The 21,899-nt window shown below is 38.4% G+C and overlaps 3 protein-coding genes across 7 annotated transcripts; 1 reads left to right on the top strand and 2 right to left on the bottom strand.

Moving 5' to 3' along the window:
• Nucleotides 1–2,045: 2,045 nt before the first annotated feature.
• LOC102721819 lies at nt 2,046–7,337 on the bottom strand. Of its 4 annotated transcripts, XM_006650296.3 has the most exons (11): nt 7,234–7,337; nt 6,951–6,996; nt 6,322–6,392; nt 5,602–5,684; nt 4,546–4,647; nt 4,208–4,275; nt 3,343–3,415; nt 3,034–3,143; nt 2,857–2,961; nt 2,559–2,658; nt 2,046–2,485 (listed from the first exon to the last, which is right to left on the bottom strand). In XM_006650296.3, the coding sequence occupies exons 5-11, from the start codon at nt 4,627–4,629 to the stop codon at nt 2,309–2,311; spliced, it is 717 nt and encodes a 238-aa protein (XP_006650359.1). In that variant the 5' UTR covers nt 4,630–4,647; nt 5,602–5,684; nt 6,322–6,392; nt 6,951–6,996; nt 7,234–7,337; the 3' UTR covers nt 2,046–2,308. The 4 variants fall into 4 exon arrangements, with proteins under 4 accessions (XP_006650359.1, XP_015690802.1, XP_006650358.1 ...); XM_015835316.2 differs by having other exon boundaries at nt 2,857–2,934; nt 6,951–7,336; XM_006650295.3 differs by having other exon boundaries at nt 6,951–7,333.
• A 41-nt stretch (nt 7,338–7,378) lies between these two features.
• On the top strand, nt 7,379–17,673 carry LOC102721531 (rhomboid-like protein 15). 2 transcript variants are annotated; one of them, XM_006650294.3, is made up of 13 exons: nt 7,387–7,701; nt 8,124–8,289; nt 8,799–9,102; nt 9,876–9,908; nt 9,997–10,088; nt 10,182–10,255; nt 10,363–10,457; nt 10,545–10,623; nt 11,498–11,637; nt 16,728–16,779; nt 16,861–16,914; nt 17,263–17,337; nt 17,440–17,673. In XM_006650294.3, the coding sequence occupies exons 1-13, from the start codon at nt 7,678–7,680 to the stop codon at nt 17,443–17,445; spliced, it is 1,194 nt and encodes a 397-aa protein (XP_006650357.1). In that variant the 5' UTR covers nt 7,387–7,677; the 3' UTR covers nt 17,446–17,673. The 2 variants fall into 2 exon arrangements, 1 of the variants encoding a protein (XP_006650357.1); XR_001549896.2 differs by lacking the exon at nt 17,440–17,673 and having other exon boundaries at nt 7,379–7,701; nt 11,498–11,569; nt 17,263–17,300.
• A 1,606-nt stretch (nt 17,674–19,279) lies between these two features.
• Nucleotides 19,280–21,361, bottom strand: LOC102721253 (glutamyl-tRNA(Gln) amidotransferase subunit C, chloroplastic/mitochondrial). The gene is made up of 5 exons (XM_006650293.3): nt 21,004–21,361; nt 20,851–20,891; nt 20,451–20,506; nt 19,651–19,705; nt 19,280–19,561 (listed from the first exon to the last, which is right to left on the bottom strand). Exons 1-5 carry the CDS (start codon nt 21,229–21,231, stop codon nt 19,486–19,488), a joined length of 456 nt encoding a protein of 151 aa, XP_006650356.1. The 5' UTR covers nt 21,232–21,361; the 3' UTR covers nt 19,280–19,485.
• Between the last annotated feature and the right edge of the window lie 538 nt (nt 21,362–21,899).

Here is a 21,899-nt window from a genome sequence, read left to right as displayed (position 1 = left end):
CTAAGCTTCTTAAATTGGGATAGAGCAACTCAATCCTAGACTCCGAGCTAGTCCTAATTTATGATCACCTATAACAAGATTTTTATCGAGGACCTGCATCTCTATTTTTTCTCCAGCTTATATTTATAAGCCAAAATTTAAAATTTTAACTTTAAATTTGGAGTTGTTGAATTTTATTTTTTAGCCTTGACTTTTAGGTTGCTAAATAATACATATATATAAGTTGTATTCAAAAATTATTTTCGTTTACAAATATGTCTTTTGGTTTTTTTTCCTTAAAAGACCAAACAATCACTCCTTTTCTAATTGTAATCAATGGAGTTGCACTATGGTTAGTCCAACACTTTTGCATGATATTGGTGACTTTCTTACATGACTAGCAATTTCCCCATGCGACCTTAGGGCACGTAGAATATCTGTCTTTAAGTCGTCTGTATGTTACGAAATTTGTAAAAAAAACTCGCTCCATCTAACAGACGACCACAACATCTCTTCGTGAAGAGACGGCAGGGGCACGTGCTCCAATGCCAAACTGACACCGCTAGCACTGTTGTACGCCGCGTCTCGTCTATTCCCTAGTATGATAAGTTACCTTGATTTATGTGTCAAAGGATAAATTAAATATTTTGCAGACAAATAAATAGACAAATCATTATACGAAAGGTCTATTTAGTCGTTTGTGTGTGTTAAATAGACAATAATCTACACTGTTGTATTTGTCCTTGTATTGTAACATCAGTCGTCCTATTGAGAATAGCCTGAGACCTAAGAGTGTGGTCAAAGTAGAAGGATCCCCCGTTCTTTTTAATCAATGGATTAGGTGGCCATCGATTGACCTTGTAGAAAAAAACAAAACAACAAATTAAATAGAAAATATTTTATAAATAAAATTTTTATATATGTGTTCTTATCGATCTAAAAGTAAAGTTTAAAAAATAAACCACAATGAAAAACCCTAAATTCAACTCCAATTTTAAGATTAAATATTCAAAATTTGACTTACAAACATAAGCAAAAACAAACAGATTGGCGCGAAAACGTAGTAATAGATTAGTACATAATTAATCACTTATTAATTACTAAAGAAATATGAAATAGACTAATATAATTTTTTAAAACAACTTTTCTATAGAAAATTTTCACAAAAAATACACCGTTTAGCAGTTCAAGAAACGTGTGTGTGAAAAAAGAGGGGATAAGATAACTTATGCCTGTTGCCGAACACGGCCTACGTTCTAGATTATACTTGAGACTAATTTTAAATTCTAGAAGTTAGGTTGTGTTCTTTACATAAGATTATTCTTGGTTTTTTCTCATCTTTTATGCGCACGCTTCCAAAACTACTGAACCATGCATTTTTTTTAAAAAATTCTATATAAAAATTCATCATCACACTTTTTTAAAATGGATTTTAAACTTTATAATTATTAATTCCATCATCTATACCATTATACAACAATAAAAATGAAAAAATCATTCATATTTCATCGTTCATTAATAAACTAAAGAAAGTGCTCAAGCCATATCCATGTCGTGCAGATGAAGTGCTCTAGCACCGGAAAGGCACAAACAACACATACTATATCAACCACATATTCACTAGATGCTGCTTTACATGGGCCGTACTCTAGTTTTGATGGGCCTTCTCAGCCCATCCATGTAAACCTGTACTGTACAGTGGTGTCAGTGTCATAGTGAGTGCACAATATGCAAGAATTTTTTGAATTTATTTATTAAATAATTGACAAAATTACGGCAAGAACAGAAGATGACAGTAGCTCGGTGATTTTGCATTTAGAGTTTTTGCAAAATGGTCACCCTGCCTCCCTCACCTCTTGGTCGGCTGCGCTGTTTTCATTTTTCTTCTTGCCGCCCTCTGGCTAGGCCGCCGTTTGCAGCCATCTCTCACAGCGGACGGCTGTTTGCCACGTCACCCTTCCGCTATCCTAGAGGACGGCAGGATGTTAGTTTTATGATTTTTTGAAATACAAAATTAAATTTGCAAATTATTTAATAAATAAAATAAAAAATTCCAATATGCAACGGAGGACGGCGCTGCATTAATCTTCAGTCTTCACAACATCCCAACGGCAAATGGCCAAAAGAGTACAGTCCAATAGTGCATAATCCAATTTGCTAATCTTCATATACTGTAATACTCATATGTGAGAATTGGAGAGATTTCATGGCACCAACAGAGCAGAGCTTAACTCATATAACAAACATTTTTCTTTGTCATAATTGAATACAAAATTCCATCTCGAATGAACAGAACTGGTCACAATATTTTCAGTGGAGGCAGTCAAACTCAGGTGACCCGGATGAGCAGAACCACCATGATAAACATGCAGGTCATCAGCAAGATGAGCAGCCACTGGAAGCATGTTGTCTTGGAAGCCAGCGAGTACACCTCTGCGGCTCTCGTGGTTGCACGCCCCGTGCTTGCCAAGCTATGCTCGACGGCTCTCTCCGTGGAACCAAGGATCTGCACGAAAAAAAGTGCCAACGTGAGCACAACTGAGTTGCTGGAAAAGGGATAAACCAAAGAAGCATGCTACCTTCTCCGTTTGTTGGACAGATTGGTGCATCGTGAGACTGCTTTCTTTCAGTTGGCGTGCTAACTCAACCATTTCGTCAGTCAGATCCTCTTGCAGCTTCCTGCACGGTTAGAAGATCCACCAACGTTAGAAAATAACCGCCGTTTTTCTTTTTCTAGTAGAGCACCGAAATTCTCAATCTTAGGTCTCAAAAAAATCAGAAGGTAACTGTTAAAGTTCACATTTCTCATATATATCAATGCTTCACTCAGTTAAAGCTTTAAATCATCAATGACTTTGTTCTGTGGTTGTAGCCTACCTATGCTTCTCAATGTGAGCCTGTGCTTCCGCATCCAACTTAATGGGTGCCCTAATGTCTCTATCTTTTCTCTCATGACTGCTAGGTCCAACATCCATGTGAGCTCTGTTCAATTTACATCCATTAAATGTAATAACAATTAAAAAAATAGAAACACATACCAAATTCAACACTTGCATTGGTCTCCTACGCAATCCTGATGATAATGATACTGGATTTCCTGGCTTTTCTCCTTCATAAGAGCTCTCTTCCTCTCTATTCTCATCAATTGGCATTTCATTTTCCGGCTGAACAAATAAAAATCAAAGAAAAGTATAATCTATACGAGTAATTATGGCTGCACTGTTCTGAAAAGTAAGTTAACTTTGTCTGAATTAGTTGGCTGTCCCCCCCCCCCCCCCCCCCCCCCCCCACAAAAAAAAAAAAGTTTCGGTCGAGGAATTTAAGATATCAATTGGAAAGATGAATCAGCATGACAAAGCATACCTCTGGAGCAGCAAGCCGTGCAGCTAATGCTTCGATCTTTTCTGAATACTCACTTAATTTAGCTTTTGATACACTGAACCAAGAAGAAATTCATGAATGAACATCGTTTGATCATGAGAAAAGTATTATATTACCCCCTCCGGTTCCATAATACTTGTTTTGGACAAGGGCACAATCTCTAAAAAACAACTTTAACACAAATTTCTATAACAACATAATAAAAACTGTTAACAAACAAATGATTTTATTGAAGTACATTTCAAGATTAATCTATATATATAGTCTCCGTGCTTCTAAAGCAAATATTTTAAAAGCTATTCATAATCGAAGTTCTAAAAGTTTGACCTTAGCCTTGTATAAAACGACAAGTATTATGGAATGGAAGTAGTACACAAGAAGTGAGACAAAAACTCAATTTAGGTAAATGCTTGATCTGCTCCACTGATGTATATGTAAAACAGCTCAAAGTAGATCATATTTTTACACTCACTGAAAGGTATTAGAGTAGATTAAGCTTGATTCATTCATGTATAGAAGTTGAAAGTATAAGCACACCATCCACCAAGGCAAACTAGCATCCAGAAGTCTTTTAACAAAAAACTGAATGCAGTGAAAGATCAAGGATTGACAATTGGTTGGTCATATTAGTGTCATGAAATAGAATCTAGAGATCAGGTTCACCTATCACTGTTCTATATTGGATCAGGTATTTGATAGTTTTTGTGTTGTCATATAGTGCTAATTGCCTAATTGGAGTACATTTTAAGTATGGATGCTCAACAGAATATAGCTGGGTCACAGACTGAAGGTCCGATATTCACAAAAAAATGTGCAGTGCTATATAGAACAAATAACACATGAACACCTTGATATCCCTTCTGGAGTAGCTTCTGTTCCTAGCTGCTCCAACAATTCCCTGGCTGTGGTTACATACTGTAGTTGGTTGGAGAATGTCAGTGCTACCACAGATTCTATTTTAAATGATAAAGAAGATTAAAGAGAATATGCATTAGCTACTAACAACTAAAATTGAAGCACAAAAGGTAATCCAGAGATATTCCCTTCTCACTTCCAACACACAAAACTACTCACTTGAGCAATTCTTTATTCTCTTAACTGAAGGTATACAATCAGCCTACTGACACAGAACAAAGCATGTTGAAAAATCTCCTATCCAAGAAAAATTGTATGAGCTACACTTACATGGACAAGCTTAGCCTGGTTCTGCTGCCGAGGAGCCGCTTGAAGCAACCTTATCAAGTTCACTTCAACCTTGCTAAGCGACATGATTAATATGACGAAAACCTACAGAAGCAATAGAAAGAAAAGACACACACCATCATGCAACATCCTAGCAAACACAACATCAGATCAACACGAGATTATTCTCTTCTAACACCACCAAGGTTATCAAACTAACAGCAAAAATTAGAACACCTGTACAACATGGTTGTACACTTTGCTACTTTGCCATTTTACTTGTTTAAGGGCCCTGAAAAGTTATTTTGTCTAATTTGAATAAAATATTTTGTTTACTTCTTTTACTTATAGAGCACCAAGAACAAATAAACTCTTCTTTGTCAAACTCAACAGACCCAACTGAGCCTATGTGGCCTGATTCACAGTGCACCAAATTAGAAATATTTATTCTGTACTTTCTAAAATATTTAGAAATATATATACAAACATAAAATGAATCACAGCTTGCACATAGCTTAACATGCTTACTTAAATAACCATGTTGTGAACCTGAATTTAATTAGACCACAGACATGTTTTTTCCTTTTCCTTTCGGAAATATACTCTGGCCATTTAAAATTAAATTCTTATTTTCTATTACCAAAGCAGATGCCACTAAATTCTCATAAGTTCATATGTAAGTTTCAAAATGCCACTAAGTCCTCATAACTTCATATGTAAGTTGCCATTAGAGACAACACATTGGAGTTGCAAAACCAAATGTGACCATGTAATTGCAACCGTTTTAAGTAGATAAATCAAATTAGAAAGTGTCACCTTGGTCTCTATAAGTTACAAGATATTTGCATTGGAGCAAACAAACATGTGTCAAAACTAAAAATGATGGCAGTAGGGAACTCCAATTATATTAGATCATTGCAACAACAGAGATTTTATCGAGAGGCTTGGAGTCAAGAAAAATCAAGCAGATTCAAAATACCAATAAAGTGCATAGGCACATGAGTGGAATAACACACAAACATGGCAAATTTAATGTCAGAAAAGGGAAGCCGCACAAACCTGAAGCTGAGTTTATTGACTCCCTGTGAATTTCCGGTTCTGCGGCAGGAGCTTTAACATGTTCAGCAGACTCCTTTGGAACACTGAGAGACACAGTGGCACTGTATCAATTTCAAGATAGATCCATGAAAACAAGCTACATGAAATATAATTATGTGGCAGATATAGTAATATAATTATGTGGCAGATATAGTTTTGTACCTTGTATCCCTCTGTTTCATAATGTAAAATGTTTGACTTTTTGGCTTGTAATGTTTGATCATTTGTCTTATTCAAAAAATTATGGAAGTATCATTTATTTTGCTTGTGACTTACTTTGTTATCAAACGAACTTTAAGCACGACTTGTCATTTTTTATATTTGTACAAAATTTGAATAAAACGAATAGTTAAACGTTGCAACAAAAAAAGTCAAACATCTTATATTATGAAACGGAGGTGGTAGAAGATATATGTCCTAATATCTAAACTTTCGCAGGTCTATTGACTGCAAGTACTTTGATTTTGGAACTGGTACATGTACAGCTCTAGTTACACCTACATGTTTGTGCTTCGCAACGGAACTAGAATCCACATGAGAGCTAAAATGAATCAGTTTATGGATTTAAGACATGTTACCGGTTCCAGCAAAAAGACGTGCATTACTTTGAGATGGATATGTCACTAATTGCAATGACAGGCTGAAAAGGAAAGAAAAGGCAAAAAAAAAAAAAAAAACCACCTCTTTTACAGAATATGATGAAACAAATTGCAAAGTAGTCTTCAGGGTGATATCCAAAGGAGCTCTTTTTCCTGGTACAGTGATCCAAAGAAACAATAATTGTAAAAAGCAACACCTATTGCCGTCGGTAAGAAAAAAGCTTTATGTAGATACTTCTAGCTTTTTTTTTTACTCCAAATCAGCATTTCACTTTTGTTCAATAGATATATGCATTAGTAATTGATTCAAAATATTACCTCATAAAATACCACCATATAGTACAGGAGTTCGATTCTAGAGATCATGCATTTGTAAAGCAAGACATGAGCAGTTAAGTAAACCTAAAACCCCAGCAGATGAAGTGCACTTGTTGTACGATGCAAATTTCAGGTTCCCCCTTCTTATATTACACTGCCTGGAGTTATATAGTTGATAGTTATCGTTTCCTGTGCAGCAATATAGGCTTTAGATCCAAAACTTCACCAAAGTGATACGTTGTTTGTAAAAACCTAAGTATTGAAATTCGTTTGTAAAAATGGCCGTTGGAGAAATTAAAAATAGCTAGCAAGCAACAAAAAATAATCTCGGGCCTCAAATGCCTATGATGTCCGCTGTAAGTAACTCTGAGAGAATGAAAGCTCCAAAATTACCTCCGAATTAACGTTGGGCTGGATGTCTGGAGTGTTCCAGAATTACCTATAAAAATAGGAACAAAATAATTAATGAAACATATCTGAGAATCCATTTTTTGTAAATTTAATTCATATGGCCTACTATTACTTTATATTACTTCCATAGATTGTTTCTGACAGAAAGGAAAAACTTAATAATAGAATTTATTTTTAATTGAAAAGGTTGGCCATCTATGTTGATCATTGACTGAATTATATCTATATATCCATACTAATAAGCAGACAAGATTAGCTATCCCACAATTCATGATTTGGAAGTGTATGTGGTGGGGAGGACCCCGTGTAGAGGCCACGGCGGCGGGCCCCGACGTAGAGGAGGAGGAAGCGGTCCCAACGCAGAGGAGGCGGCGGCGGGAGGGAGCGGAGTGGCGGCGCGGCGGCTAGGGTTTGGGAGGCGGGCGGGTGGAGGGCGCTGGCGTAGCGGAGGCAGGCGGAGGAAGTGCGCACGCGGGACGGGGGTAGATAATTTCCGGTAGATTTGACAGATCAACCCCTCGAACCTTCGATAATTCCGAGCCCACCCCGTCCCGTACCTCCGAAGCAACAACGGCTCGTTTCCTCTCTCGCTCGCGTCGCGCTCCCACCCAAAATCCTCGACATCTCAGCGCCACCGCCACCCCCTCGCTCGCGCAAGCTTCGATCCTCCCGACACGGCGAGGCCACCGCCACCGGAGGCGAGCCCGAGATGCGGCCCAACGTCTTCACGGAGGTGAGGGATATTTTTCCCCCCGGTTCTCGATTTCAATCTCTGGGCGGTTACTTCCCCCCGTTCCCCCTCCGGATCTGGGAAGCAGTAGGCCCAAATCGATGGGGGGAATTGGTTGTTTTTGTTGTCCCGCGAAACGGTCGTGATCTTGTGGAAATGGGTTATTGTGCTGTTAGGGTTTGCGAGTGAGTTTGGATTAATTAAGCTAGGAATGGGGTGCTTGACATGTCCTGGACGAGATTACGTCGCGGCTTTGTGAGGAGGATGCTTGGCATGCTTGTTAATTGCTGGGTTTTATAGGGAATTGATTGATGGACTAGCTCTTGGAGCAGCGGCCGTGCAGTATGTATTTCGTGGAGATGGCATTGGGAAATGCGATGACTTATAGATGTGGCTTACGTTTGTTCTTGCAAAATGTGATGCAGGCTGGAATCTCAACTAGGTTGAATCAGTGGTGGAGCAGCATCCCGTTCGTTACTTCTGGTGTTATCTTGATATGCGGAGTGATCTATTTGGTATGCCTGTTGACTGGCTATGACTCCTTTGAAGAGATATGCTTCTTGCCTTCGAAGGTAGCGTCACATTTCCAAGGTCCGTCTCATGCTTACCTTTTAATTTTCTGCAGAGCATAAACCATGGTTTCTTTAATGACACTGAATAACAATTTGTTCTGAAAGATGATGAATATAATTTTTATGAGCATTTATGTTTTAGTGCTCATCTGTCTTAAACTCGTCGAATTGTACTGTGGAATATTTAAAAAGTGTGCAAGTCAAAATTATACCAACGTATTTTATATGAGAAAACAATCCGTTACATGACATGAATTCATTTGCCATCTAAATACACTTCTGTAAATAGTACCTTATGAGATGTTCGGAGCACTTGAAAAAACAAAAGAAGACTTTAGATACAATAGAATTACCCCTTTAAAAAGTATGAACACCAAAGGACCTGAAACTATACATTTATTAATCCAAAATGTCTGATGTGCATGTTCTAGATCTTTAGTTTCTTTCGTCTGACCTGTGGATATAGTATCTCATACTTTTGTTTTTCTTGGGTATATCTAGAACTAATATAGTTTGTATTTACTTCAGTGTACAGGTTCTATACATCTGTTGTATTTCATGGTTCTTTGCTTCATGTGCTGTTCAACATGTTGGCCTTGGTACCCTTGGGCACTGAGTTGGAAAGAATTATGGGATCAGTCCGTCTCTTGTTCTTGATGTTTCTTCTTGCTACGACTAATGCGATTTTTCATCTCATCATTGCTTTCTTGGTGGCATACAATCCGCTGTATCATGTTCCATTTATTGTGGATGAATGTTCCATTGGTTTTTCTGGAGTTATATTCTCAATGATTGTCATTGAGACAAGCCTGAGTGGAGTGCAATCTCGAAGGTGCATTGCTTCTTGATTTTAATTACACACTTTACTCATTTTGATGAATGATGATTCATATGATATTTCATTTTACGTAAAATTTGGAGGGAACAGACTACACCTCTATGTTGAAAAAGCTTGCATGTTTGAGGTGCTAAGTTCATGATGTTTTATCTGTGCAGAAAATAATAAATGTTTGACCTGTCATGTTGTACAATAATAACGTAGCACTATTGGGCCATTCTAGATTTGTATATGCCATCACCGTCATTTAGCAATGTTTATTGCCTTTTTATTACCAGCAATGACTTAGCTAGGAGAATTACTCTGGTAATATATTAAATGGAATTATGCATACTCCCACACGAACTATTTGGCAACGGATTGATGGATCACATCTAACAGGTTTAGAGAAGTTGCTAGCTCAGACAAACAATTTTGTACATTTGGCTGGTTTATTCAGAAAAAAATGTTCATTTGAGTCTCTAATCTTCATAAACCTGATCCAGAAAGCTCACATAACTGCACCCACATACGGGTTTGCACTATCATTTTGGGCAAGCCCTTCTCTTTACTTATTGATACAGTGGCAAGATCACTGTTTTTAAACAAGTATCTAGGAAGGTTCAATTGAAAATTACCAGAAGCGTAGAAAGAAAATGCCATTTGTCCTACTTATATGTCGATTAATCTGTTGTTTTTCCAACTTTCTGATAGAAACTAGTTCTTTCTATTTTTTGATATGTGTTGCATATACAATGACATTTAACCTTAGTTTGTGTCGTTTGCAGTGTCTTTGGCCTCTTTAATGTTCCTGCAAAATGGTAATCACTCTATATGCTTCTATTGTTCTCAATATCTGATTTATTGGATGGTCTTATAAAGAAATGTTTTAAATGTGCACATTATCAGGTATGCGTGGATTTTGCTGGTTCTTTTTCAGTTTCTGGCAAGCAATGTTTCATTGCTGGGGCACCTGTGTGGCATCTTGTCTGGGTTTGCATGTTAGTCCCTTCTATTCTTTATTTATGAAGCCTTCATGAACTACATCGGTTAATATCATGGTCTTTGCTAATCCTTATTGTTATTTTCATCAGATACTTATGGCCTGTTCAACTACTTGCTTCCTGGACCATCATTTTATTCTTCTATCGAAGGCTTGTCAGTGCTAGTAAGTTTTGCAAAAATAGTTTAAGTTGTCCTTGTTATATCACTATCCATATTCCTTAAGAGGTGCTTCTTTTAGTGATACTTATTGTCTTAAGTATCGGATATCAGTCTGTTTGTGTGAGGCGTCCTGGCTTTATTCTGTGTACTGGAGGGACTACATATGGCCAGCTTCCTACATACTCTAATACATCTAGCACACCAAGGTATTGTAGCTATTTGTTTTCATATTGATTTCATTTGACCTAATGTTCATAGGAGTAGGACTAATGTTTAAATCCTTGAATTTTCAGTGCTCTGATTAATGGAAATTTCTTAAGAAATATTTCTTCATGGATGCCAAGTAGGCAAACAACTACCACCACCACTCAGGTGAATATAAAGAAAAGTTGGATTTCTTTTACTACGGTTTTACTATACTCACCTTCGCAAGTATAAATTTTCTGTGATGTATTGATGGCATTCATTCTATAATTGCATTAAAAACATTATTTTAAGTTCTCTGGAGAGCTTGTTGGGTGCTTGTTGGGTTTCTCCAATCTGATCAATTTCTCGGCCATTGAGATGAAAGAATATTTGCTATCCAATCGTAGCTGTGTGATCACTATTCACTATATTGGGAGTTATGAGAGTCGAACATAAGTCTGGATGTATTGTATGGACCATAGATAGAGCTCATTGACTCATGGGGCTTTTTACAGGAAGTACTTGTATGCTTGTATGAGCCTATGAAGAACCTAGGGTTTCCCACAACCCATTCTGATTGAATCATTCCATGGGCAGAAGATGAAAAACACAGTAATAGTTGATTTTTCTGTCAATATTGTGCAACATGATATGGGTGTGCATTCCTCTTTGATAGAAACAGTAGTTATGGTTCAATGGTTGTTGGTACATGCATTCTTCAAAAGACAACTTCAAAAGATACAATTGTATAGCTCTGTTCTACTTCATATACTGTATTTTGGTTCTTGAGTAGTTATGTTTTTTTCGAAACCTCTATCCTTGTTTTTCTGGTAGCTGGTTCAGGTGCTACTTTATCCCCTTTATGATTTATGATAGTTCAGTTCAAGTTCATAGCACTTCTATGGTGTTTTGTTTGTGCACACTACGATGATGCTCTTCCAAGTAATAAGTGCCTAAGCTTACTGAACTGTTCGTTTTCATTTGCTTAATACTTTTCATGGATCTGTGCATTATCTCCTGAAATGTGCTGAGCTTAACATTATTGAATACTCTCTTGTAGGAACAAGATCCCAGGTTTCCAGGGAGAGCACGAACACTTGGTTCTGCTGGAACTGAACCAACTGCAAGGGAGGCAAGTGCAAATTTGCATGCTAGCTTGTTGGATAACACAACTCCAAGTGATCCACTAACGAGTTCACAGTAATGCATTTTCCACTTGACATTTCTTTAATACATTACACATCTGGTGACAATCACCTCTACATTGAAACCAGAAGCTCATATGAAGCCAGAATAACTTGAATATACAAAACGACCATTTCTAAATCAATACTTACAGCACAAACAAATAATTAACCTGGTTGTCAGTGGCATTTTGTTGGAGCAGCTTTTATCAGACTATACTTTTGGCCACAACAATTTTGTTAGCTCTAATTAGTATTTAATAGGCTCCATCTTCTTTTTCTTGTTTGCATTATGTAATTCCATACGGCCTTGCTAATATGCCTTGAAGCAAATTATTATTTGTCTCGCTAATAAGTCACTGCTCAATCAGTTGGTTAAATGACCTATTCTGCTAAGGGTAAGTTCAAAGTTTGAAATTCCACACAGCCATGTGTAAAAGACAAGTGCCCATGTAGTAGACAATTTGAACTGAGAAATACTCTAGTGATCCTTGCTTGGGTTAAGTGGTGCACCACCTCAAGTTCTGCTCAAAGGATGCTTGAATCAAATTGTGATTGGTTCAGATTCATGGTTTTATGGTTAATAGGCTATTGAGGTATACAAAACTGTAATTCACTTGAAATGTTGTACATAAATATAACTCCATAAATCATGCTGCAAGCTTGAAGTATCCATAAGTATCTAGTGATGACTCATATTTACATTCAAATAGTTTCCAAGACCCAGATCATACCATTGGTAGTGTCAATTCAGAATGAGCTATGAAAATATTCTTGGAATTAAAGAGCACAATTGTTTCATCTTACTCTCTCTGTTCCATATTATAAGGCTTTCTGGGTTTGCCTGGATTCATCCATATATTAATTTATATGTTTTGTATATGTGTCTCGATTCATTATGACACATGTGAATCTAGGCAAGGCCAAAAATCTTATAATGTGGAATGGAGTGAATATTCAACTGTGGCAGAGTTTCTACTATTCAACACGTGGAGCAAACAAAGATCAGAAAAGTTACTCCCTCCGTCCAAACATATAAGCAATCTTTCCTTATTGGAAAGATTAAGGATAAAAAGAAATGACTAGTATACTCCTTATTAAATGAGTGGTGTTTGAGATGAGTATGTAGTTGAGGGGTATGATGGGAAAAATTTTAAATGAAAAGTGATGGATGAGACTAATACTAGAGGATAGCTTACATAAACCTTAAAATCCCTTAATACTAGAGGGGTATGATGGTGATTGAGATTAGAAAAGTTACTCCCTCTGTCCAAACATATAAGCAATCGTTCTTTATTGGAAAGATCAAGGATAAAAAGAAATGGCTAGTATACTCCTTATTAAATGAGTGGTGTTTGAGATGAGTATGTAGTTGAGGGGTATGATGGGAAAAATTTTAAATGAAAAGTGATGGATGAGACTAATACTAGAGGATAGCTTATGTAAACCTTAAAATCCCTTATATATTTGAACATAGGGAGTATATGTACTAATGTAGCATATTAGCACTGTCACATTAGAGTTAACCCAATTGTGTAGGCAGTGAGGAGTCTGAGGATGGGTGAGTAGGTGGCAAGGTGGGAATTTATCAATACGAGTGGATGGGCCAGAAGGGAGGTGAGATGTTATAAAGGATTGTTGTTAGGGTTCATTATAGGAATAGTTGGTTTTCATTTTATCATGTGTGGGATACCCGGATATAGGATGTACCATGTACTGTACTTATCTGTATAGGAAAGCGGGTCCTGAGTTGTAAAGAAAGATGTAAAGATATAATATTAGGCCAGATTGGTTAGTCATATGGTAAGATATGGATTTTATTGCTAGATTATCGTATTGATCCTATCTGGGTGGGATAGGCTTAGTCTTGTTAGATTAGTTTTCTATCTCTAAGGCCTCGCCCTCGATATATAAGGGGGACAGGGGTCTTTAATGGGGCACAACTTACTAGATTGTTTAACTCATTGTTGCGATCTATTCCCACACCGAAATATAATCTCATCAGGAGCAGGGTATTCTCTCACCTTGAGAGCCCAAACCTGGGTAATCCCCTATCTCTTGACAGTTGGCGCGCTAAGTAGGGGTGCATTGAGGATTTCTTCAAATTCAATGGATCCTAACTCAAATATCATGAAGAGCAGGTTTGACCTAGGGCAGACATTCAAGTTCGGTGGCATTCGACTTCAGGTCGATGAGTATGACACACTTTCTTTTACGGATTCGGTCTGCCGAGTATATAGATGGGGTGTGCCGGTTTGAGCCAAACACTTCAACGCCACCCAAGGAGAAGATCCAATCTGAGTCACAATCCACAGAGATACAGTCACCCTAGGAGGGATTTGAACCACTCAGGTTAGGCTTTGACGCAGAATCGACTGTGTAGTTCGATGCGTCGGACAGTAGCAGCATGGGGAGCTTCTTTCCCCCACGGGAAATCTCCGTGACATCCCGATCCGTTCAAGATGAGGCCGAGAAGAAGCGCTAGGAGCCTAGGAGGAAGAAGCTACCCGGCTGGCCGAGAGGCGCCTGGACGAGGAGAGCCAAGGTCAAGGAGACGACGAACGATGACGACACAAGAACCAAGCTCGTGAGGAATTGAGGAACCAGTCGCGCAAATTGTAGTGCGACATCCTCTAGACTCACGTTGAGGGCCACAACGTCTTCAAGACCCCAACAAAACGTGGATGTTGCAGTCGCATTGCTTGATGACATCATGGAAAAGTTCTCAGATTACCCGATAGCGGGGACTGTACACAAGGCCAAGGCAATGGTCACCATTGCGGCAATTCAACAATCCCAGCACCGTGTTGGGAACACACCATCTAGACCGGAGGCCCACTCATCAAGATCATCCTGATCTGGGTGATCGGTCTCGAAGCGGCCCCTGAGTGGTTAAGTGTTAACCACTCGGGCCGCAAGTCAATCGACTTGGCCCTCAGACGCAAGCTTCCATAAAAGCGACGTCTGGACAAAGAACAACGTCGGCTGGAGGAATAATGCCAACTAGAAGCCGAGCAAGAGCAGTTGCACTGCAACGAGGGCTATGACCTCCGTGGCAAAATCGAGTGCCAGCGACGGGAAAGGGAGGAGCGAGTCCCCATGCGTATTGCTGATGGAAGTTGAACATGAGTCCCTACGCATGCGCAACTATGATGAGTCCACAGCAAAAGCACAGAGATAGGATGAGTCCCTACTTGATGCACCTAATTTTTTTGTTTTTGATAGTCTTTATCAGACTCATGTTTAAATTGCTTTCCATTTAAGCGTAGAGTTACGGGCTACACCAAATAGGTGCATCTATTCGATGCACTTAGTTGTTTTCTTTTCTTTGGGGCCCTACACAATCTTTACAATCATGAATAAGGAAGCACTAGGGAGATGCCCAACATGTTGTGTGAAGATATTCTTGATGATCAAGAATATAAACGGGTGATTTGCGCGGCTATGTATGACTCCAGGGGCTGCTGTGGGATACCAGCATATAGGGTATAACGTGTATGTACTTATCTGTATAGAAAAGTGGGTCCCTAGTTGTAAAGAAAGATCTAAAGATAGAATATCAGGCCAGATCGGTTAGATGTATGGTTAGATCTGGATTTTACCCCTAGATTACTGTTTCTGATCGTATGTGGCCCGGATATGCTTAGTCTTGTTAGATTAGATCTCTATCTCTAAGGCCCTACCCCTCGGTATATAAAGGGGGGCAGGGGTGCCTCAGGGGGGCACGACTTACTAGATTGTTTAACTAATTGTTGCGATCTATTGCCACACCGAAATATAATCTCAACAAGAGTAGGGTAATCCCCTGTTTACTGCATAACCATTTATTTCTGCTCCTCTCTTGCCACCCCATAATATTACTGCCGATCTGTCATCGACATCATGTTTAGCTATAGTCTGAGGACGGGTGAGTAGGTTCAAGGTGGGAATTTGCGAATGGAACATAATAGTAGAAGTGGATGGGCCAGAAGGGAGGTGAGATGTTATAAGGATTGTTGTTAGGATTCATTGTAGGAGCAGTTGGTTTTCATTTTATCATTTTTAGCTATAGTATTTAGAATATATTGACTTTGATTTTGAATTTAAAGCAGGCTTGGGTTATACATACTTTCCTTTTGAGCTCAGCTAAATCCCTTTTGAGCTCAGCTAAATCTCAAGTATGTTTAAAGAAGTGCATACACTATGATCTTGCCCACAAACATCAGTCATCTAACGCATTCCTTGGGATGAAAAAAGTGGTAATTTTGTCAGGAAGTTTTCTTGAATTGCAGGATTCAATAAATTTCAATGTTTTATTTGAATTTTCTGCAGATGGTACAATCAAACAGCACATCAATTTTTCTCAGACAATTCAAAAGGAAAAGAGAAAAATAAGACACATCATAAATTGAGACTTTAGTTTTTTTGGCTATATCGTGTAATCGGGTGGGAACAAGCTGGGTCCTACTGGTTATTCTAGCCTTCATTGGTATAGAATTTTTGTTTGGTTGTTTACATGTGTATTGTCCCAAGTGATCAACTCACTGGATAGCTCTACCTATTACCTGTCAGTTTTATCCAGTTAAAGTAATTTATGCTTCTAAAATGGTTGGTTATTTCATGTTTGTACTAATCAATACAATGACACATTTCAGAAAGTAAAAAAAAAGTTCATACAGCAACACATTTCAGAAAGTAAAAAAATAAATAATACCACGATATTAATGGAAGCAGCAGCCTTTATAGTAAGGGGGTTTCATATCTTCTCTGACATTTGAGGTGTTCCATTATCTATTATTAACTGAAATCATGGTTTACTTCCATAGAATTCAAGGATATTTATAATCTGAAGTCACATTATGTACTGTTATGAGACTTATGACTTAATATCAGAATGTCTCATGTTATCATCACTTACTTGCATAAACAATGTCTCATGTTTTATGTGATTACCCCACTACCCCAGAGGAGCCAGTCACTGGCTTATGCAAACCTAGTTTGATGTGGTATCTGAGAAATGCCAAGCAAAACCATCCTTAAGAACTATTGCACTTTCTTGTTTCTTCTAATATCAGAATGATCATAATTGTTTTGTTGTTCTGTTTTCTGACTTTTCTGTTAAAATAGAAATCCAGCAGCAAACACAATCAGAGCTGATGCAACAGTAGCAGCTGACCAGGTTCTGTATTATTTACCTTTTAATAGTTTAATATTGGATGTTGCTATTGATTTGACAATTATAATGGACTATCTTTTGCAGGTTGATACATTTGATGAAGAACTTAAGAAGCTGGTTGGGATGGGCTTTGAAAAGGTACTTAATAGCTTGTTCTACCAGTTGCCTTATTGTTCATCTACTGTTTGATTTATCATGCCCTTGGATCCAGCAGTTTTAGCCATGATAGATTTGAAGTGAAGCAATAAAAGAAACAAACGACCTGTTTTCAATACTTGCTTGTGTGATTAGATAGTAGTCAGATATTCAACTAATTGTATTGACAGACATGTCAGACTCTGTTGATATTAGAAGACAAAGCTAACTGAAACTCTGAAAGTAGTAACATGGTTGTAAGAGCCCACACCTGTTCGGTTATACACGTGTTTGTGTTGTCCATATGACCTCAGAAAGCATCTCACTGGTGGATTGGTTCCATTTCTGCAGACTCAAGCTGAAGTTGCTCTTGCTGCTGCCGATGGAGATCCAAATGTTGCTATCGAGATTCTCATGAGCCAGCAGGTTCGTATTGACATTGTGTGCTTCTTAGTTCATTTGTTGCTTGTAATATGGTTTATCCTAACATTTTTACTACCTCGTGTGTTACTTTGGTATTATCCCCAGGGTTGATCAAGCTACGGAGGTTCAATTTCAGGGTGTAGATGTTGGTTAGTAAAATCCAAGACTGGAGCAATTCTGGGTGATTGTTTTTTTTTCTTTTGCCAACATGGTTATGTGAAAGATGTCCTCAATCATGCTTTTGTGAAGGTCAAAACTACAGACTACAATGACATAGTGCAATTTAACAATATTGTCCCTTGATATATGTATAGCAGTAAGTGATGCTCGAGGCGCTCATTTTGCTGGCAGTTCTTCACAACGGCCATTTGGCAATATGCCTGTCTAGATATACACTACTAATCAACAAGGAGCCGATTTGATTCATCTCGTCGCAAGCGGTGTCAGAGGGGAGACAAAGGAGCCGATGGAGTGGTAGCGGGGAGATTTCTTCCTGGAAATCCTCCAGGCCCTGGACAGCGAGGCGGCTGTGTTGCAGTGCAGAGGATTTCGAGTGACTAGTAATTTGTGATAGAAAATTAAACCTGAGCTTCTCGAAATTTTTATTAGGGAGCAGTTAAATTCCTCCAATCTTTTTTGAAAAACCTCCGAACCGAGGAGGAACTTTTACTTGGGGAAGGACCGAAGGATGGTACATGAAGCTTTCGTTCTTTTGCCTCCGCGGTGACCGACCTCAGGTAGCAGATGTCAAGAACAAAGCTTGGTTTTTAATCTGCATGAATAGGTCTCATTGATGATTACTCCATCCCAGATTAATCACCATGCCATTGATTCTATTCTTTCTCCTCCATCCCAGATGTTTCACCATGACGAAAGCAGCTCAGCTCGTCACGTTTCCAGTATAGTGGAGCACCCCTCCTCTACCACACCTACCTACATACTAGTTACTACTGCTAGCCTCACCCAAGGAAATCCTGCCGGCCACGCGCGTGAAGGCGACTACGGTGGTGCATGTGTGTGTCATTCTTTACGGGTGGAAGAAGCCAAGTTGGATCGCCATTTGTTGCTACTCCTTCCTCGCTCATTTGTTGGACTCGCAACAGTTACGTGCAGAAAGGGAAAAACTTTAAGGGGTGCCGGAAAAGCAAGTAAACAATACTACAACCCTGTAAGACTTTATTTATATCGATCTTAATAAATAAATAAATATATAGATTAATATATACATATATACATTAATAAATAGATTAATCTAGGTATAACTAAAAAGTTATTATAAAAGAGAATCATACGATCATATTAATAGTAAGTGCTAACAGAATATATCATTTAATAGATATAAAATGCAAAGAAGCCAAAAGGTAAACCAAAAGTACCATGTTGGAATTTTGAAGATAGAGAATACACATTGTCATTCTTAATTAACTAAATGAATTCTTGGGGTCTGAAGTACACAGTAAAAATCTCAATAGCTTATTCACTGTCTAGAATTCAACCCATATACTTGTTGTTCAATTACAGCTACAAAAATAACATATCATTTTTTTTGGAAATAAAAACTATATATGGGCGTTGAAGAAAATTTGCATGCAAGGGGAGCTATAACCATTTGCACCCCCCTCTGCCACTGATTACGTGTCATTTCATTCCATGTAACTTAATATCCGATGTTCCAACATATAAGCAAATTTAGTATTTAAATTTTATAACATAATATAAACAACTACGCACTAATTCTCATCATTTCAATCATGGTATTTCCAATCAAGTGCTTGAAAAGATAATCTAATCAATTCAAAATTTAATCAATAAAATGACTGAAAGAGAATCTTACCATCTTAGTATTTGCTAAACAACGTAGGAACTTATATTTTGAAAACATATGGAGTAGATGACTGCTTGATGTAAGAAATTCTGAATGGTTAACTTTTAAGCATATCAAATGTTTTAGTCTGAAAATATGATGCGATGTTAAAAAATTGTTTTTATAGTAAACAAATTACAAATGTTGACCCTTTGATCGTGAGCCATACCATTCAGTCGAGGATGATACTATAGTTTGACTTGCATATTTTATTGTTAAATCATGCTACATTGTACAAAGGAAAAAGAATTTCAAACACCTCAAAATTTTGATCTACGAATTACATATCATTCTTTGTTCAGAACTCTTGGCACCTTGATGTATGGATCATCATAGCTTGGGACAGCCTCTATTATGGCATCTCTGCATCCATGAAAAAAGTGCATCAGACACCACAATAGTTAAACGAAAGACTTGGCTAGACTCTAGAGTTGTTTGTTTATTATTATTACCTGTTATCAAATGTTTCAGGCCTGTCTTCTCTCAATGAACTACCTCCTGCAGTACCTGTGGACAAGACAGTCAAGTGCAGAGCAGGTAACACACTGCAGTGGTAAGACGAAATAACTAATGGAAACAATATACGGTAGGACATTTGTACAAACAGTCAAACATGCAATGTAAAGAGAAAAACCGCATGGGAAATGTTTTTGAAAGCAAACCAAATATATGAATGTTAGCATAGAAATACCGAGAAGGTTCATCAACGAAGAACGCCAATAAAACATTCAGAACTAAGAAGGCTCACTTCCTTGTTGTGCTACATGATTATTATTCAAAATTAATTTTCAAGCCATAAGTAATTGGTTGTGTATTATCCATCTTATTTGGTCCATTCATTTCGGGCATGTAAAATATAGCATAATCCAAATCAAATGATGAGGATTAGAATGCAAACCATGCATGCTAAGCATAGCACTAAAGCAAAGCATCCATAAATGTGTCAAGTTTCCGAAACCATATGTATACAAGAACTATTACTAGTAAGTAGCATTCCCAGTTATCAAATAACAACTCTAGTCTGATAGTCATATCAACACAGATCAGACGTCACGACGTGGACAAACTGAACTGAATCAATATAAGCGCATGGTTAACTACCAAAGCCTAACAGTAACAGGCCAAAAGCTATAGCTGAGGTGTCATCTTATTAACACAAAACGTGAATCGGTGCAAACATGCGAAACACACACAAACCAAGAGGTTATAATAACACGATAGTTCAAGATGGATATGCAAAGAGGATCAATACCAGCTCTAAGTGACGGCTCAACAGATTCAAGATCAACAGCTTGAAGTTGCCCAAACCTGTAAGGAAAATACAGAAACAAAGAAAGAAGATTTACGATTGTATCAGATGCGACACATAAACATAAATTCTCATCGATGCTCCTAGGTGTACCCTCATCACGGCACATACAACACCACAAAGGAGTCATAACATGCCAGCCTATACACTCTCTGATCATCCCATAAACATACGATAGAAACAATTAACCATCCAATTTGTAATCAACACCAGGCAATGTTGCAGTCACCATCCTAGCCTATTCTAAATTACTTTGTTAGATGTTCTAACCTCCAAACTTTCAATCAAGTACTGAAAAGCGAACATTTTGAATAAAGCATGGCGAGCAGCAGGAACAAATTACCAATCCACCACCTGCCGAATCTTGGGCGCGAACTCCTCAGCCTAGCAGGGCGGCGAGCACACAGGAACAGAAAGCAAAGCGTCATCATCCTCGTCACGTAGAGTTCTACACCGAGAAACAAAGAGCGAGAGAGAGATAGAGAAGCGCGCTGACCTCCTCCGGCGAGAGAGAGATGCGCGCGGAGTCTGCGAGGCGGGGCAGGTCCGGCGGCTCGAGAGCACCACTCCCCGCCGCCGCCGCCGGTGTCACACAAGGGGCTGAGGAAGGGGAGGAGGAGAGGGAACGCCGCCGCAGCAGCAACCATTGGTTCCTCGCCGACTGGCCCCGCCGCGGAGCAGGCCAGCGGAGCCTGGGGATGGTCGTCGTCGCGGCGGAGAGCATGGCCGTCGTCGGCTAAGGATTCGAGGAGCAGGAGGCGGCGGGCCGGCGGATTTGGGCCGGAGAGGATTATCCACTATCAACTGCTATACCATGCTGCCCCCCTTTCATCTGCACCGTCGGATCTCGGTTCCGTGGGAGAGCTTGTGATATCTGCGGTTTATCAAATACTCTCTCCACCTCGTAACACACTTTTTTATTTATAATGTTGATTATTTACTTTATTTAAAAAATTATAGAAATATTATTTATTTTGTTTGTGACTTAATGAACTTTAAGTATGACATATGATTTTTTATATTTGTACTAAATTTTTAAATAAGACGAATGGTTAAATATTAGAAAAAAAATCAAACATCTTGCATTATAAACGGAGATGGTAGAAGTACTCTCTAAAAGAAATTCTTCTCCTGATGACTTATACGTGTAGAATTTACAAAATGTATGGAAAATTAGAACTAAAAATAATTAGTTTTTCTATATTATCAGAAGTTCGTTTTGCTAGATGACGAGAAACTGACTTCTCATCAGCAGCAGATTCTCAACACCTTAAGCTCATCAAACAAGAACCTTATCTCTACGTTTGTGATGGGGAGCACATTCTGAGGTCTCGTTTGATTGGGCTTTAGTTCGTTGGTTAATCTTTTTAGGAGTCAGAGCTCAAATCAAAT

This window comes from Oryza brachyantha, chromosome 3 (genome assembly GCF_000231095.2).
Source record: "Oryza brachyantha chromosome 3, ObraRS2, whole genome shotgun sequence".
Taxonomy (NCBI): Eukaryota; Viridiplantae; Streptophyta; class Magnoliopsida; order Poales; family Poaceae; genus Oryza; species Oryza brachyantha.
This window is presented reverse-complemented; position numbering and strand designations above follow the sequence as displayed.

Coding starts and splice junctions, on each gene's coding strand:
- LOC102721819 (XM_006650296.3), bottom strand. CDS start 4,629: ATGTCGCTTAGCAAGGTTGAAGTGAACTTGATAAGGTTGCTTCAAGCG. Junction 4,276..4,545: donor ACCAGGCTAAGCTTGTCCAT/GTAAGTGTAGCT, acceptor AACCAACTACAG/TATGTAACCACAGCCAGGGA. Junction 2,486..2,558: donor CTGTCCAACAAACGGAGAAG/GTAGCATGCTTC, acceptor TTTTTCGTGCAG/ATCCTTGGTTCCACGGAGAG.
- LOC102721531 (XM_006650294.3), top strand. CDS start 7,678: ATGCGGCCCAACGTCTTCACGGAG. Junction 16,780..16,860: donor CAACAGTAGCAGCTGACCAG/GTTCTGTATTAT, acceptor TATCTTTTGCAG/GTTGATACATTTGATGAAGA. Junction 16,915..17,262: donor TTGGGATGGGCTTTGAAAAG/GTACTTAATAGC, acceptor CCATTTCTGCAG/ACTCAAGCTGAAGTTGCTCT.
- LOC102721253 (XM_006650293.3), bottom strand. CDS start 21,231: ATGCTCTCCGCCGCGACGACGACCATCCCCAGGCTCCGCTGGCCTGCT. Junction 20,507..20,850: donor ATTCGGCAGGTGGTGGATTG/GTAATTTGTTCC, acceptor TTTTCCTTACAG/GTTTGGGCAACTTCAAGCTG. Junction 19,562..19,650: donor CCTGAAACATTTGATAACAG/GTAATAATAATA, acceptor TCATGGATGCAG/AGATGCCATAATAGAGGCTG.